Source organism: Aspergillus caelatus, assembly GCF_009193585.1.
Source record: "Aspergillus caelatus strain CBS 763.97 unplaced genomic scaffold BDV27scaffold_204, whole genome shotgun sequence".
NCBI lineage: Eukaryota > Fungi > Ascomycota > Eurotiomycetes > Eurotiales > Aspergillaceae > Aspergillus > Aspergillus caelatus.
In genome coordinates this window covers 52,621-67,458 of record NW_022475467.1, presented here as the reverse complement: position 1 = coordinate 67,458, position 14,838 = coordinate 52,621, and the positions used below count along the sequence as shown (strand labels likewise).

The window sequence follows — 14,838 nt, the reverse complement described above, 5'->3', positions numbered from 1 at the left end:
TTTTTTTTTTTTTTTTCCTTTTTTCTTCCTCTTTGTGGCTACCAAATCCAACCATCGTGGCAATTGTAATGGCAGACACTGAACAGGGTTACGACCCAAAAGTACAGGTCAAGGAGACCGGACCCCAGGTCCATACATTGGAGTTACTATCTACCGATGCAGAATTGAAAGGTTCTAACTTTCAAAGAGGTATCGCGGTATTTGGTCGAGTGTTCGGCAAAGTGTCTGGAGTTGAGGCTCGAGGAATTGAACGCGTAGCAGATGATGAGCGCCAGGCTCCGGCACCCAATACTTACACTCGCATCTTTCTTTTGTGGCTAAGCTCTGCGTTGACCGGGAACAACATTATCGTGGGACTGTACGGTCCATCCTTATATGGGCTTGATTGGAGCCAGGCCACCATATGCGCCACTTTGGGGGTTATACTAGGAAGTATGTGTGTAGGGTATATGAGTACTTGGGGTCCCAAAAGTGGGAATCGAACCTTGGTAAGAATTACCAAGACGATGATCATGGGCTTTATAGTTAATATTGCACTTAGGTTGTGACTCGATACTTCCTTGGATACTACCTCAGCAAGGCATGCTGTCTACTCAATATCTTCACCATGTTGGGATATGGCATGGTGAACTGCATTCTCGGAGGCCAGGTCATCTATACCGTATCCGGAGGCCGTACAGCTGTTCCTGTTGGTATAATTGTAGTATCTATTCTGACCTGGTTCATCGCCACTCTTGGTGTGCACCTTTTCCAGTTCTACACTAGGTAACTAGAAACCCTATCCAAAGATAGTTTTGGCCTCGACTGCCTTTGTTTAGGGTCTTCCAACTGACACCCAGCCATAGATACGCTTGGATCATACAAATCTTAACGTTGGCCATCATGATTGGCTCTGCCGGGCCAAGCTTCATCACCTCACCCTTCCTATCCCCAGATATCCCTAGAGCGACAGCCTCAGATCGGCTTTCGTTTTTCTCTCTTTGCTTCGCCTCAGCCATTACCTGGGCTCCAGCAAGCGCAGACTACTTCGTCTACTTCCCAACAGCAACCAATTCATGGCGAATGTTCCTCGCCGGTAGCGCAGGAATGAGCCTGGCAATGGCTTTAACAACACTCCTAGGCATCGGCCTAGCAACAGGGATTGACTCGAATCAAGCTTGGATCGAGGCTTCTCTTGCCTCCCCTGGGAGTCTGCTCGCGGCCTCCTTCAGCAACCTACATGGCTTTGGCCGGTTTTGCGCTGTCATCCTCCTCCTCGGCACAGTCTCCAACAATATCCCATGCACATACTCAGCGGGTCTCAACCTCCAAATGCTAGGCCGCTACGGTCCACGTATCCCGCGACCTCTCCTGACTACACTAGAAGTCGTGATCTACACCGTCTGCGCAATTGTCGCTCGCGAGTATCTTCGCGAGATCATGGAGAATTTTCTCCCGCTCATGTCTTACTGGATTGTGGCGTGGCTGGCGCTTTGTTTGGAAGAGGCGTGGATTTTTCGCCGAGGGCGCGACTATGACTGGGCAAATTGGAATAATCCACATCGTTTGCCGATGGGTCTTGCTGCCGGTGCCAGCTTTGTATTTGGGATTTTGGGTGCCGTCCTTGGAATGGTAAGCGCTTTTGTCATACGCAATAAGTCCTATATCACCATGCTGGACTATGACATATGCTCCTTTTGTCTAGTACATAAAGTCATTAACGTATTATTCCAGTCTCAGTCATACTTTGTCGGACCGATTGCCAAAGCCTTGCCTCAGAAGTGTGATCTGGGCATGTGGCTTGCATTTGGCTTTACAGCAGTGGTATATCCAGCCTTTCGATGTGCCGAGTTACATGTTGTGGGACGGTGACAGCTTTGGTAGACCGTGGGAGGATATAACATATAACATGCGCTGGAAATAATACTGTTCGGACGCTAATGATATGACAAAACACATGTACGGCCCATACCCGAGGAAATCTAAAGTAACGAGTGGGAAGGGTATCATCGCTTGATAGGCGGGGATGATGTTCACCGCATATATATACTTATAAAAAGCCTAACAGAGAAGATATATTGTATAGATCGTCATAACATAGGAGAAACCACTACAGCTTCACCTGTCCGCCCTGCAAGCGACTCCAGTCATTCTGCTTAAAAGGCACGTACTTGTCCCCTTGGAGCCAGTACAGCTTGTCCGAAGTACTGACCAGCGACGGGTCTACGCCTTCGGTTCGCAGTACATGTTTTTGCTGTTTGTTGTTTCCTGTTCCCTGCATTTCCGGCGCGAGACGGAGGAAAAGCGGAACTGCGAAGCGAGGTAGATTCTTTAGGACGTGAGCTGCAAGACTGCTCAGTGTCTCTGGGGTGGGGGGTATAAGCACCGATGGGTCGGTAGCCTGGTGCTGTTGTTGCAGAATAATGGCGGCACAGCCGGCGCGTCCGTCGTGGTTAGGCAGCGCAACACCATAGACGTTAGCTTCATGCACATCTGGGTGTGCTCCCAATACCTCCGCAACCTCACTTGTGGACACATTTTCACTCTTCCACCGGAAGGTATCACCGAGTCTGTCGTTGAAGTACCATCGGCCTTCAGTGTCCCACCGCACCATATCACCAGTGCGGAAGTATGCATCACCCTTTCGCAGCACGTCACGAACAATCTTGCTTTCGGTGGCCTTAGAGTTCTTAAAATATCCTTGGAAAGTATCTACAGGATCCGCCGCGTTGATGGCATACAGCAGCTCGCCGGGCTCGCCTCGCGGCACTTCCTTACAGAATCCCGTCTTTGGGTCCCGCCAGGGTTGCTGCGTTTCATGATCAACCTGAACCACGGCCAGGCCGCCTCCTAGAATCAGCCTACTAAGCGAGCCATTTCGCCCGATTGCCCCTGCTGTGAAGTCGTTGGAGGAGAGATTCCAGGACCCACTGGTGCCTTCGGTTGCCGAATAAAACTCAGCAATCGTGGGGATGTTAAAACGCTCTTTGAAGCGGCCCCAGATATCAGGTCGCAAGCCGTTCCCGAACACTGCGCGAACATTGTGCTTCTTGTCCAAGTCCTCTCCAGTGACACCATCAATCTCAGGCGGAACGGCCATCAAGTACCGCAGGGTTTCACCCACGTACTGTACAATTGTTGCTTGATTCTCCCGTGCTTCCCGCCAGAAGCTTCTAGCGGAGAACTTGCGGCCGATGATCAGGGTTGATCCGCCCAGCAAGCAAGTTACGAACCCCAGGATCGAGGCGGATGAGTGGTAAAGTGGCATGCACTATATTGATATCAGCCTATTGCGCAAGAAAGGACAGTGAAAAATTTGCAAGAGTTAGTGGGAAGCATACTGTGAAGAAACGGTCATTCTTGGCCAACCCTAACCAATGGGAGACAAATGTGCCGCCGGTCCAGCACTTCCTCCAACTGACGATAGCGGGTTTCGGTAGGCCGGTAGTACCGCTTGTGTATATAAGCAAAGCCAAGTCACGGAGGGCAGGGCCATTTCGGACGCTGTCATCTTCGCGCGTGGCCTCCATCTGCATGATTTGGGATTCCACTTCGGGTGTGAAAAAGACCACATCGACTGACCCACCACCTTCACGGAAGTCCGGTGAGCCCAGCGTCTCCATCTGCTCAGGCGTAAATTGCTGACGGATTTCCTCGTCAACCACCAGTAATCTAGCGGTCGAAGTTTTGACGCAGTGTGTCAGGGGTTTCCCTGACAAGTTGTAGTTGATGAACGCGGGCACGGCGCCAATACTCCAGAGTCCCAGAAGAAGGAAGAGGAAGGTCGAAGAATTCATGAAATCCATCGCTACGATCTCCTTGGGCTTGATTCCGTGAACTTTCTTAAGCCAGGCGCCATACCGCAACGCCATGACGTATGTTTCATGAAAGGTCCAAGCACGGCCATTATAGACGATGAATTGGTTGTTCTTGGTCGCCGGAGCCAGGGCATGCTGCTCCAGTACATAGAAGAGGTTTAGATGGTCACGACGCTCCGCCAAGCGAGATTTGAAAATGGACTTGATCAAGCCCCCGATTAATGCCACATCATAGAACAGTGAGTATTTAGCGTTCAGGTATGCGAGTGTGGTGGCAACAGCAGGGGTAGCGATAGAAAGAGGAATATCTGAGCCCCCAGTATATGGTCAGTGGTCATCATCAATGAAAGGTGGTTTTTGATAATTCTTGGCATTTCGGATGGGAATCAAGGATTCAAGGTACATACCAGGTAAAGGGATAGGCATCTTGGGGGAGCTGTAGCAGGGATCTACTAGAGAAACACGCTTTACGCGAGTTAAAGCGCAGACAATCAGGGGTTACAACGCAAGAGGAAGTGTAGAAGATCCAAAGGGTATAGGGATGGATTTAAATGGACGTCTCCATGGTCCATGGATTATGGTGTTGAAGGGCGATTGGAGTTGCCTCGGCTCGATTTATGGGTCCGGCTCTCTCGGAAAACGGGGAACCAACATTACTTACCTGTACTAAATTCTTCTGATCCACCTTTTCCGTCTGGGTCAGAAATAGTACTAGTTAACTACTACTAGTACGTAGTAACGTAAGTATTCGGTACGTACGGATACTCAGTAGTAGGTAGTACGTTTGCTACACAGTACCTGGGGTCCACCCACTTTAGTTAGTTCTTAGAGTTTAAAAATAAAAATAAAAAGAACAAGAACAAGAACAAGAAGGAGTCGTATATCTATGATCTTTGATGAATTAAGTATACTACCTTGGATGTGATCATGTCACATGCTCGGATGCTAAGAAAAACTAATTAAAAAACATATTTACTATCGGATTTCATACAAAACCATTGAAAGTCTTATGGCTCGGACCTCGAGGCGCTTTCATACAACCCCCATCATTCATTTCTTTCGGATAATGGGGACTTCTTCATACTCATCCTCCATAAAAGATTTCAACACCTCTAATCCCTCCTCTAACACGTGGGTTTCTTGGACCACTCCGATCCGGACGTAACCCTTGAAGTCCTCTCCCTCACCGAAACACTGACTTCCCGGGACAAACATGACGCCAGTCCGCTCCAGAAGCATTTCACAAAAGGCAACATCATCAACAGGTTTTCCCATCTTGCTGAATCGCACGAATGCCGTTGTTCCTGCGCGTGGTTTGACCCACTCGCAGGCCCATCGATAAGATTCGATGAAATTTTCAAGGATCGCCAGATTCGTTTTCGCCAATTGGATATTCCGCTTTAAGAGATTGTGGATGCAGCTTGCATCCAGGGCATAGCTCGCAATGGCGTCGTCCAATTGGCTCACCGAGATGGTAGTATAGTGCCGCGCAGAAGCGCATGTCTCAATAACAGACCGATCACGAGAGGCAATCCATCCCACGCGGATGCCTGCTAAGCTATACGCTTTGGACATTGAACCAGTTACAATTGTACGATCATATCCCAGAGAAAGGAGCGATGACGGAAATTCAGGTTCCATAGGAGTAATGGAATGAAAGATAGGCCGGTAGACTTCATCGGCATGAACAAAGATCGACGAGCTGCGCGCAATCTCCACGATCTCTTCCAGCGTAGCCTGAGGAATCACAGCCCCAGTAGGATTCTGCGGATTACTGTCACAAAAACCTTGGATCAGTCATGTTGAGCGGGGTAACAGTGTGAAGAGGTAAAGAGGAGTACTATACTTCAGGATAATCAGCTTGGTATTGGGGCGGATTAGCTCCTTCAATTCATTAAGATCCAGTTTCCACCCGTCTTTCTCCTTCGATTTCCACAGGCTCACCTCGGCTCCGAGCGATGCTGGGACCGAGTAAAGCTGCTGATATGTGGGGTAATGACAGATGACATGGTCCCCCGGCCCAACCAATGAATAAAGCAAAAGAAAGTTGGCCTGAATAGCACCCGGTGTAATTAAGACGTTATCGGAGGGCAATCGAGTGGGTGTTTTGACCGAGTAGAGATTGGCCAAGGTCCCTCGAAGCCGTTCCGAACCTCGAATAGCACCATACGTAAGCTTGGTAGAGAGATCTAATGGACTCAGAGATTTATCCTCGGAAAGCTCTTGTAGATCATTCACTGAAATAGAGGCACAGCATGTCTCTGCTATGTTGTACTTGGCATGATGTTCATGTTTATCCATCCACTTCCATGATGTTAGCCTAAAGAACTTGAGTTTATGCGGGGTTGTGAGGGGAGGGAGGATGTATGTACATGCCTGCTCCACGGCAAATTCCTTTACTTGAACCATGATGATGATGAGGGTGATGATGGTGATCAGGCTTCGCAGGAAATCTCACAGAAGATTTAATTTTCTGGTCTTTGGTTTGTTCCCGGTCTTTTACAATTTTTGAATTTCCCCCCTCTTTTCTAAAAGTTGACCTGCTTCTAGAATTGTGATCGAATTCACCACAAATCACGTGCCCAACACCCCGGATCTAACGCCGAAGCCCCATTCCTTGGAGTAATCAAGTACGTGAGTGCCCCAGGCTGTCAGGCACCCAGCCGGCATGCCAATGCAGGTCCTCCGCCCGCGTCATCGGTGACTTGCGCTACCGTCTCAACCTCTCAACTACATCTCTCCCTGCATCTCACCACCACTCCTTTTGTGCCTTGCTTTTAATGCTTCTCTTCAGCCTTGTCTTTTGCGAGAAATTTCTGCATTTCCCTTGCTTTCTATAGATAGCGCCTTCGAACGTCGACTAGCAGCATTAATCAATGCCATCTTACCTACTAATCCCATCTGTCATTTAGTTACTCCGCACTGGTCACTCCGCTTGGCTCGAGACCCAGATTGCGAGTAAGTGAGGCGACTGCTGTCCGCTCTTCACACACACACACATACACACACACATCGATCATAATGCGATCAAAATTACCGGTGCAGCTCTACCTAGCCACCCTACTCTCGTTATCGGTGTCTGCAGCTGTAGCACAGAGCAACTATTCCGACACCCGTGTTATATCTCCGCTCTTCAATGCTTTCGATAAACGCCCAGACGATTGCCCACCATGTTTTAACTGCCAATTAGATGCCTTTCAATGTGCTCAATTTGCTTCCTGCGATAATCTGTCCGGCAAGTGCGTATGTCCGCCTGGGTTTGCTGGCGAGGACTGCTCGAAGCCGACATGTGGATCGTTGGCCGATGGCCATGAGAGGACCCCGCGGACAGACAAGTACTGCAACTGCAAAGATGGCTGGGGCGGCATCAACTGCAATGTTTGTCAGAGCGATGACATTTGCAATGCCATGATGCCTGAAGGCGAAGGGGGTGTCTGTTATAGCCAAGGTGTAACGGTCAAGGAAAATTTCCAGATGTGCGATGTCACCAACCGCAAAATCCTCGATCAACTTAAGGAGAAGAAGCCCCAGGTGACGTTTTCCTGTAAGGCGGAGGATCATTCCTGTAATTTCCAATTCTGGGTGGACCAAGTGGAATCGTTTTATTGTGGTCTAGATACCTGCGAATGGGGCCTGGAAACCACCCACGACCGGAACAGAACTCACTACAAATGTGAGAATATCAAGTGCAAGTGCATTCCGGGCCGCATGCTCTGTGGAGAAGAGGGCTCGATTGATATCGGCGATTTCCTCGACCAGTCCATCCAAGGTCCTGCCTCCTTTACGTCTGTGTCTACCAACGGTGGTAGTGCGAATGACGGTAGTAAGTTCCAGGAACCCGCCATGGATAACTTGATCAAGAGCGTTTTCGGGGACGAAAGTATCTTCCTGAACTGTCAGTCTGGAGAGTGCTTGTACAAAACAGATGTACCTGGATACACGCGTCCCGTGAAACAAATCAACACACCCCTCATCGCTGGAGTTATCGCTGGTTGTGCACTCTTTGTTGTGGCGGTAATTCTGACCGTATGGTACTTATCACGCAGGTCGTATCGGGGACGTATTCAGTTGCCTCTCTCCGATGATTCGGACGATGAGGCCACCAAACTCTTGACGGATCACAAGCCAGCGGCGCTATATTGGGATAATGTGTCTTATTACTTGAATGGAAAGGAAATACTTTCTGGTATTCAAGGTGTCTCACAGCCAGGCCAGATTACAGCCATCATGGGAGCTTCAGGTGCGGGAAAAACGACATTCCTTGATATTCTTGCCCGAAAAAACAAGCGGGGTGCAGTCCGCGGTGACTTTTATATCAATGGAGAAAAGGTCAATGACAATGATTTCAAGAGCACGATAGGATTTGTCGATCAGGAAGACACCATGCTCCCCACCCTAACTGTGCATGAAACGATCTTGACGAGCGCACTACTACGGCTTCCCCGGGACATGAGCCGAGCAGCTAAAGAGCAGCGAGTGTTCGAGGTTGAAAAGCAGCTTGGTATCCATCATATAAGGGATCAGTTAATCGGGTCAGAAGAAGGAAAAGGCCGTGGTATCTCTGGTGGCGAGAAGCGCCGAGTGGGAATCGCCTGCGAACTGGTCACTAGCCCTAGCATTCTCTTCCTGGATGAGCCCACTAGCGGATTGGTAAGACAAGGATTATTTGGAATAACTGAGTACCCAGTAATTGTTGACATGTTTTATATAGGACGCTTTCAATGCATTCAATGTAGTTGAATGTCTGGTGACCCTAGCGAAGACTTACAATCGGACCGTCATCTTTACTATCCATCAACCGCGATCCAACATCGTTGCTCTATTCGACCGACTTGTTCTCCTGGCACATGGGAAGACGGTATACTCGGGTCCTTTTTCCACATGCCAGCAGTACTTCGACAATTCCGGATATTCTTGCCCTCCTGGATTTAATATTGCTGATTATCTCGTGGATCTCACGATGCATGCCAGCGTCACCCGGTCCCATACCGACGAGGTCGTATCCCCGTTGTTGGACGTGCGCTCAGACCCACCCAAGACTGCATCAAGCAGCTTGCGGGCTGTTAAGTCAGTTGCTAGTGCATCAAACGCAAGTATCGAGGATAATTCTAGTAGCACACTGGAGGCCAATCGAAGGCCGAAAAATGGCCGCCGGGTCTCTCTCAAGCAACGCCAAGATAAGCAACTATATTCCCGGAAGAAAGATCGTGAACGTCCTGCCACCCCCAAAACAGATGAGGAAGATGTAGGTGATGTGGCGGAGAACCCTCAGCAATGGTTACGCCTTTCTCGTCAGCCGGGCAATGTTCCACCCCAGATCCTTGATGACCCTGATGAGTTACCTCCAATTGCACCAGGTCAAACCGATCTCGACATCTTGGTTGCGAACTATTCCAGCTCAGACGTTGCTCGTTCCGTGAATGACGAAATCGTAGCAGCCGTTCAGCATGCTCGTACCGCGAATGGTTCGGCCAACTCAGACATCCTCTCAGGTGCCCCTATCAGTACACCCAAGAGCTATGCTAGGGTCGGCCTGTTCCGTCAGTTTCTCATTCTGTCTCAGCGGACGTGGCGGAACCTGTACCGGAATCCAATGCTGATGCTAACTCATTATGCCATCTCTATTCTGCTCGCTGTGCTGTGCGGATACCTGTTTTATGGATTGACGGACGATATCAAAGGTTTCCAAAATCGTCTGGGTCTTTTTTTCTTCGTCCTCGCCTTATTCGGATTCAGTACACTCACTAGCCTCACGGTTTTCTCAGCAGAGCGGCTCCTGTTTGTTCGTGAACGGGCGAATGGCTACTATCACCCTGTTACGTACTTTGCGGCTAAGGTGGTATTCGACATTGTGCCTCTGCGACTCCTGCCCCCGGTGATCATGGGGGTGATCGTGTATCCCATGACCGGGCTGATCCCGGCATGGCCCGAGTTCCTCCGATTTATCTTGGTACTTGTCCTCTTCAACCTTGCAGCTGCCAACATCTGTCTTTTCATCGGTATCGTCTTCCGCGATGGAGGAGTAGCCAATTTGATTGGCAGTTTGGTGATGCTCTTCAGTCTGTTATTTGCCGGTCTATTACTCAACCACGATGCAATTCCTAAGTCCGCTTTGTGGCTACAAACTGTAAGTTTATACATATTTGAGCTTCCTGGAGGTAGGATGCAAAAGCTAACTAAATCCTAGCTGTCCATCTTCCACTACGGCTTCGAGGCGTTGATTGTCAACGAAGTGACGTTCCTCACGTTGATCGACCATAAGTATGGGCTGGACATTGAGGTTCCAGGTGCCTCCATCCTGAGCGCTTTCGGGTTCGATACTTTGGCGTTTTGGAAGGATGTTATTGGACTGGGTATAATCTCCGGGGCGTTCATCGTGATTGCCTACGGAGCGATGCATGTTTTCCTCATTGAGAAGCGGTAGTCGCGTAATGAATGCATCACGCTTCGTCTAATTTACGTTCGGCGAGACTGGTGTTATTCCTGACCATTATTGTTTGGTGTTGATAGGTAACAAGATATTGTATCATGTTCTTACAGCTCTTTTTCCTTTTCCTTTTTCTTTTTCTTTTTGCTGGTTTGGTTTGTTTTTCTTTTTTTCTGCTCTCCACCTATATCATGTTCATCTAACCCCTGTCTTAATTCCCGCTGAGGAGTTAGAGACGACTCACCGGAAGTGTATATATGCCCGTATGAGGAATGAGAATTATTACGGCGACCCCAATCAGTCCACGGGTATGAGCAGGAAGTACGGAGTTAGTAGTAGAAGACTCCAGATGCGGATGGAAGCACGTGTTTCCCCCACGTCATTGTGCGGGCTTCATATGAGGGGCAGTTTTTATTATCATCATAATATTATAGATATATATATATTAATTTAAAATGTGTCAGTTGAGGCATATATAATATATGTGAAATTAGAGAATATGACTTGACACCTGTTTGTTATACGTAGCTGGCAAGCTGCCCATTTGGAACATCCATTAATTGCAGTGTTGACGGGGAGACTCCGTTTCTGGTAAGTAGTAAACTATACCTAGTAGGTGCATCGTGGGCTGAGGCATCCCACAGCGATATCGCATTCGACCTCCATGTCTTGCATTCTATTATTAATACCGGTCTTATCGGTAATTATTTCTTCTATACAGTACTCTGTACCTTTTCTGTACCGTATGAATGTATACTCCGTACATGTATGTACATACTTATATGCTCGATTAGTACATAGATGTCCATATGTTTCTTTTTTTCTTACCATACGAGACTAGTGTGTATTGATTACTCTAGACTTTCTCACCGCCCACACCGAGTCCGAAATCCAATCCAATCCAATCGCCTTCTCCAGCCTCGACTTTCCACTTCTCCAATATCTCTTCACGTCTTCTGCTACCGGGTGTCTTCCCCTTTAACTTACTCTCTCTGAGTAGCCGATCTTCCTCTCCGAACCCCTGAGAGCGGCTATATCTTCCTTCCTCCTCTTTTCTCTCTTTTTCCCGAGCACAAACTCTCGAGTCTGCCCAACATGTCCGGCGAAGCGTGGCTCTACCTGTTGGCGGTGTTGATCAACGCCGTCAACCTGTTTCTGCAGGTGTTCTTCACCATTATGTATAGCGATCTGGAATGGTACGTTTCTATCCCCTCCTTTGCTTACAGGCATTAAGGTTGGGGGAGCTCCAACCTCTAAACCACTAAGCGATTGCGACAAAATGACGGAGCTAACCCGCCTTTCCTTCCCGCAGTGACTACATCAACCCTATTGACCTCTGCAACCGTCTGAACGCCTACATCATCCCCGAAGCTGCCGTCCATGCCTTCCTTACTTTCTTGTTCGTAATCAATGGCTACTGGCTTGCGATCTTGTTGAACCTGCCTCTGTTGGCATTCAATGCCAAGAAGTACGTCCTCATCCCTCACCTCTATAAAAAGAAGAAGAATAAAAGGAGCTACTCATGAATGGTGATAATAACTGGACATTGCACTGTATAGGATTTTCGATAATGCGCACCTTTTGGATGCGACCGAGATCTTCCGCAAGCTCAACGTACACAAGAAGGTCGGTCGTTCGGGATTTACGTCATCACTCACTCGGAATGCCAGCTGACCGATTATCAGGAATCTTTCATCAAACTAGGTTTCCACCTTTTGATGTTTTTCTTCTACTTGTACAGTATGATCGTTGCGTTGATCCGCGACGAATCTCATTGAGTTCGTGACGCGATCGAGCATGCGATGCGCGATGGCCATTCTGGCTGAAGTATCGCGTGATGCGCTATTTTGTCTTGCGATAAGTAAGGCTGGATCGAGCATGATAAATACTCTCCGACACGGTACCCGGACGCGCTCATGTCGCCAATCTGGGTCTGCCTATTTTAGCGATCTCGGCGCTCCGCCGGTATGCCGGGGCATGCAACGGGAGATGGATGAAATGTAGGATATGCCTATGACAAGGAATCTGACGACGGGTTGGGGTGATGATCAATCTTTTGGTATAACGACTTAGACTGGGATGGTGGATGGAAAACTGCATCGCAGCGATGCAGTTCAATTGAGATATTTTTGCGTGTATTGATTTTACGTTGCGACTGTATTCCTTCTTGATGTCTGATGTGCTGTATATACCACCACTCAAGCAGTGTTCCAATGAAGAGCGTACGATACCCTTGCTGTGCCATTGTAATATCAATCCATTTCTGTATGCCTTTCCATCACAAATGATCGTTGTAGAAGTAGTGTGGTTTAGTTTAGTATGGAGAGAGCGCCGGTGGTGTAGAAACGGCAGTGTTCGCAGTGGGACACTCGCCGCCCGAAAAATTAGACTTAACTCGCCGCCTTTGAAACTTAGCTTATCCAACTGCCGCCACGCTTGCGCCCTTCTTGTTCCTAACCTTCCCAGCGCAACTGCGAATCCCCAATCTCACGTTCTCTTTTCGCGGAAACTCATATAGCCGTGCATCATGGCGTCGCTATTAGGGGCTAACTACGAGTCTAGCGATGATGAGACCACGCACACCCAAACTCAAACTACCGCGCCAACAGCGACTAAGATCGTCGCAGCGCCTGAAGTAAATACAGAGGTTTGGTTCCCCGATTTTCTCATCTTTTCCTCCCTTCATTTTGTCCATGTGTCCCTTAGTTATTACATAACTTGACTCTCAAACATTGCTTGTTAGGGCCTTCTGATATCTAACAATTGTACAGGACCAAGCACATATGCAGATGATGCTCGCTAATACGTCCTCCCAAGCTCTGACCTACAATGCAACATACGATGATCTCTCCCGTCCCAACCAGGGCCCAGCGAATCCGTTCAAGCCTGACGGTCCCGCGAATGGACTCAAACGCAAGAATGTGCCTACTGGGTACGCGGAGGAAGCAGCAATCAGCGCAGCCACCTTCGCCGCGCAACACCGCACATTCCAGAGCTTAGGATACACACGCAACCCCGGGGTACCGGGTCAGTTTGTAGGAGATCTGGACCGGGCGACACAGTATGGAGGCCGGGATATTGTACAGATGAAGCCGTCAAAAGAGGTATCGGCAGCCTTGCGGGCTAAAAGGCAAAGGAAGGGTGATTCGAGCATTGTTGAGGGTGAAGGCGCTTATCTGGGGCCCTGGGCGAAATATAAGGATGATGACCATATGTATGAGGAAACGGAAGCGGCCGAAGACCGGGAACTCGCCAGTGACGAGGAGTACGTGGAAGAAGAGGAAGAGGAGATTGCTCCAGCTCATATGCCTGCTATGAGCAAGCAAGCGACAGACTACCAGGACGATTCGTCCAAGGTGGAAACGACCGAATTTCACGGATCCGAGCAATTCGACTACTTGGGCCGGACGTACATGCATGTACCGCAAGATCTGGATGTCGACCTCAGGAAGGAGGTTGGCAGTGTCAAGAACTTTATCCCGAAGAAGCTCATCCACACCTGGAAGTCACATACCAAAGCTATCACATCCCTCCGCTTCTTCCCTCAATCCGGCCATCTCTTACTATCGTCTGCAGCGGACGGCAAGGCAAAGATCTGGGATGCATTCCATTCGCGCGAGCTTCTGCGCACTTTCTCTGGCCACTCCAAAGCTATCACCGACACAGATTTCCATCCCACCGGGAAAACGTTCCTCACAGCATCCTACGACCGCCAGATCAAACTCTGGGACACCGAGTATGGCAAGTGCCTTGGTCGTTTCTCCACCGGCAAGACGCCACACGTCGTTCGGTTCAACCCTGGTGCAGAGCACTCCCACGAGTTCCTGGCTGGTATGTCTGACAAGAAGATCGTCCAATTCGATACCCGCTCCGGCGAATTGGTTCAAGAATACGACCACCACCTGGCAGCGATCAATACCATCACCTTTGTTGACGAAAACCGTCGCTTCATCTCCACATCTGACGACAAATCCCTCCGCGCCTGGGAATATGGCATCCCCGTCCCGATTAAGTTCATTGCAGAACCATACATGTTCGCCCTCACACGTGCAGCACCCCATCCAAACGGCAAATACGTCGCCTTCCAATCCGGCGACAATCAGATCGTCGTCTACGGCGCCACGGATAAATTCCGCCAAAACCGAAAGAAGAGCTTCCGCGGCCACAACAACGCTGGTTACGCCATTGACCTCAAGATCTCTCCAGATGGCCAGTTTATCTGCTCCGGCGACAGTGCCGGATACGTATGCTTTTGGGACTGGAAGACCGGGAAAATGTACCACAAAATTATGGCCAGCGGTAAGGAAGGTGGTGCGACGACTTGTCTTGACTGGCATCCTCAAGAGACGAGTAAGGTCGTCACTGGTGGGTTGGATGGTGTGATTAGATACTGGGATTAGATTAGGACTTCTTTTTGTCTTCACTTTCTATTTCCTTCTTACTGTGGTGAAATTTATACCAAGATGATGACTATACCTCTTCAACGCCGTTTATATCATCATATATTGTATCTACTTACATATTTCGATTATGGATATGGGTGCTAGGGATTTTCAAGGAATACCTGTAGGCTATAAAAATCAGAACTATGATATCCAAGTGCTGTAGTATAGA

At 48.9% G+C, this 14,838-nt stretch overlaps 5 protein-coding genes across 5 annotated transcripts; 4 read left to right on the top strand and 1 right to left on the bottom strand.

The window, feature by feature from the left end:
* Positions 1 to 68: 68 nt before the first annotated feature.
* On the top strand, positions 69 to 1,851 carry BDV27DRAFT_161502 (purine-cytosine permease family protein; the record flags this gene model as incomplete). Its single annotated transcript, XM_032073235.1, has 4 exons — positions 69 to 488; positions 542 to 765; positions 846 to 1,611; positions 1,714 to 1,851. 4 exons carry the CDS (start codon positions 69 to 71, stop codon positions 1,849 to 1,851), a joined length of 1,548 nt encoding a protein of 515 aa, XP_031923713.1.
* Positions 1,852 to 2,089: 238 nt separating this feature from the next.
* BDV27DRAFT_148540 (putative long-chain fatty acid transporter) lies at positions 2,090 to 6,206 on the bottom strand (the record flags this gene model as incomplete). The annotated part of the gene is made up of 6 exons (XM_032070930.1): positions 2,090 to 3,250; positions 3,321 to 4,105; positions 4,557 to 4,561; positions 4,882 to 5,571; positions 5,644 to 6,101; positions 6,174 to 6,206. 6 exons carry the CDS (start codon positions 6,204 to 6,206, stop codon positions 2,090 to 2,092), a joined length of 3,132 nt encoding a protein of 1,043 aa, XP_031923712.1.
* Positions 6,207 to 6,516: 310 nt separating this feature from the next.
* On the top strand, positions 6,517 to 10,521 carry BDV27DRAFT_38483 (putative ATP-dependent permease ADP1). Its single transcript, XM_032076493.1, has 3 exons — positions 6,517 to 8,447; positions 8,509 to 9,924; positions 9,985 to 10,521. The coding sequence occupies exons 1-3, from the start codon at positions 6,819 to 6,821 to the stop codon at positions 10,219 to 10,221; spliced, it is 3,282 nt and encodes a 1,093-aa protein (XP_031923711.1). The 5' UTR covers positions 6,517 to 6,818; the 3' UTR covers positions 10,222 to 10,521.
* A 488-nt stretch (positions 10,522 to 11,009) lies between these two features.
* On the top strand, positions 11,010 to 12,119 carry BDV27DRAFT_38475 (cornichon family protein). The gene is made up of 4 exons (XM_032076492.1): positions 11,010 to 11,420; positions 11,537 to 11,692; positions 11,784 to 11,850; positions 11,910 to 12,119. Exons 1-4 carry the CDS (start codon positions 11,320 to 11,322, stop codon positions 12,000 to 12,002), a joined length of 417 nt encoding a protein of 138 aa, XP_031923710.1. The 5' UTR covers positions 11,010 to 11,319; the 3' UTR covers positions 12,003 to 12,119.
* Positions 12,120 to 12,586: 467 nt separating this feature from the next.
* On the top strand, positions 12,587 to 14,812 carry BDV27DRAFT_38469 (WD40 repeat domain-containing protein). Its single transcript, XM_032076491.1, has 2 exons — positions 12,587 to 12,871; positions 12,996 to 14,812. The coding sequence occupies exons 1-2, from the start codon at positions 12,752 to 12,754 to the stop codon at positions 14,622 to 14,624; spliced, it is 1,749 nt and encodes a 582-aa protein (XP_031923709.1). The 5' UTR covers positions 12,587 to 12,751; the 3' UTR covers positions 14,625 to 14,812.
* Positions 14,813 to 14,838: the final 26 nt, after the last annotated feature.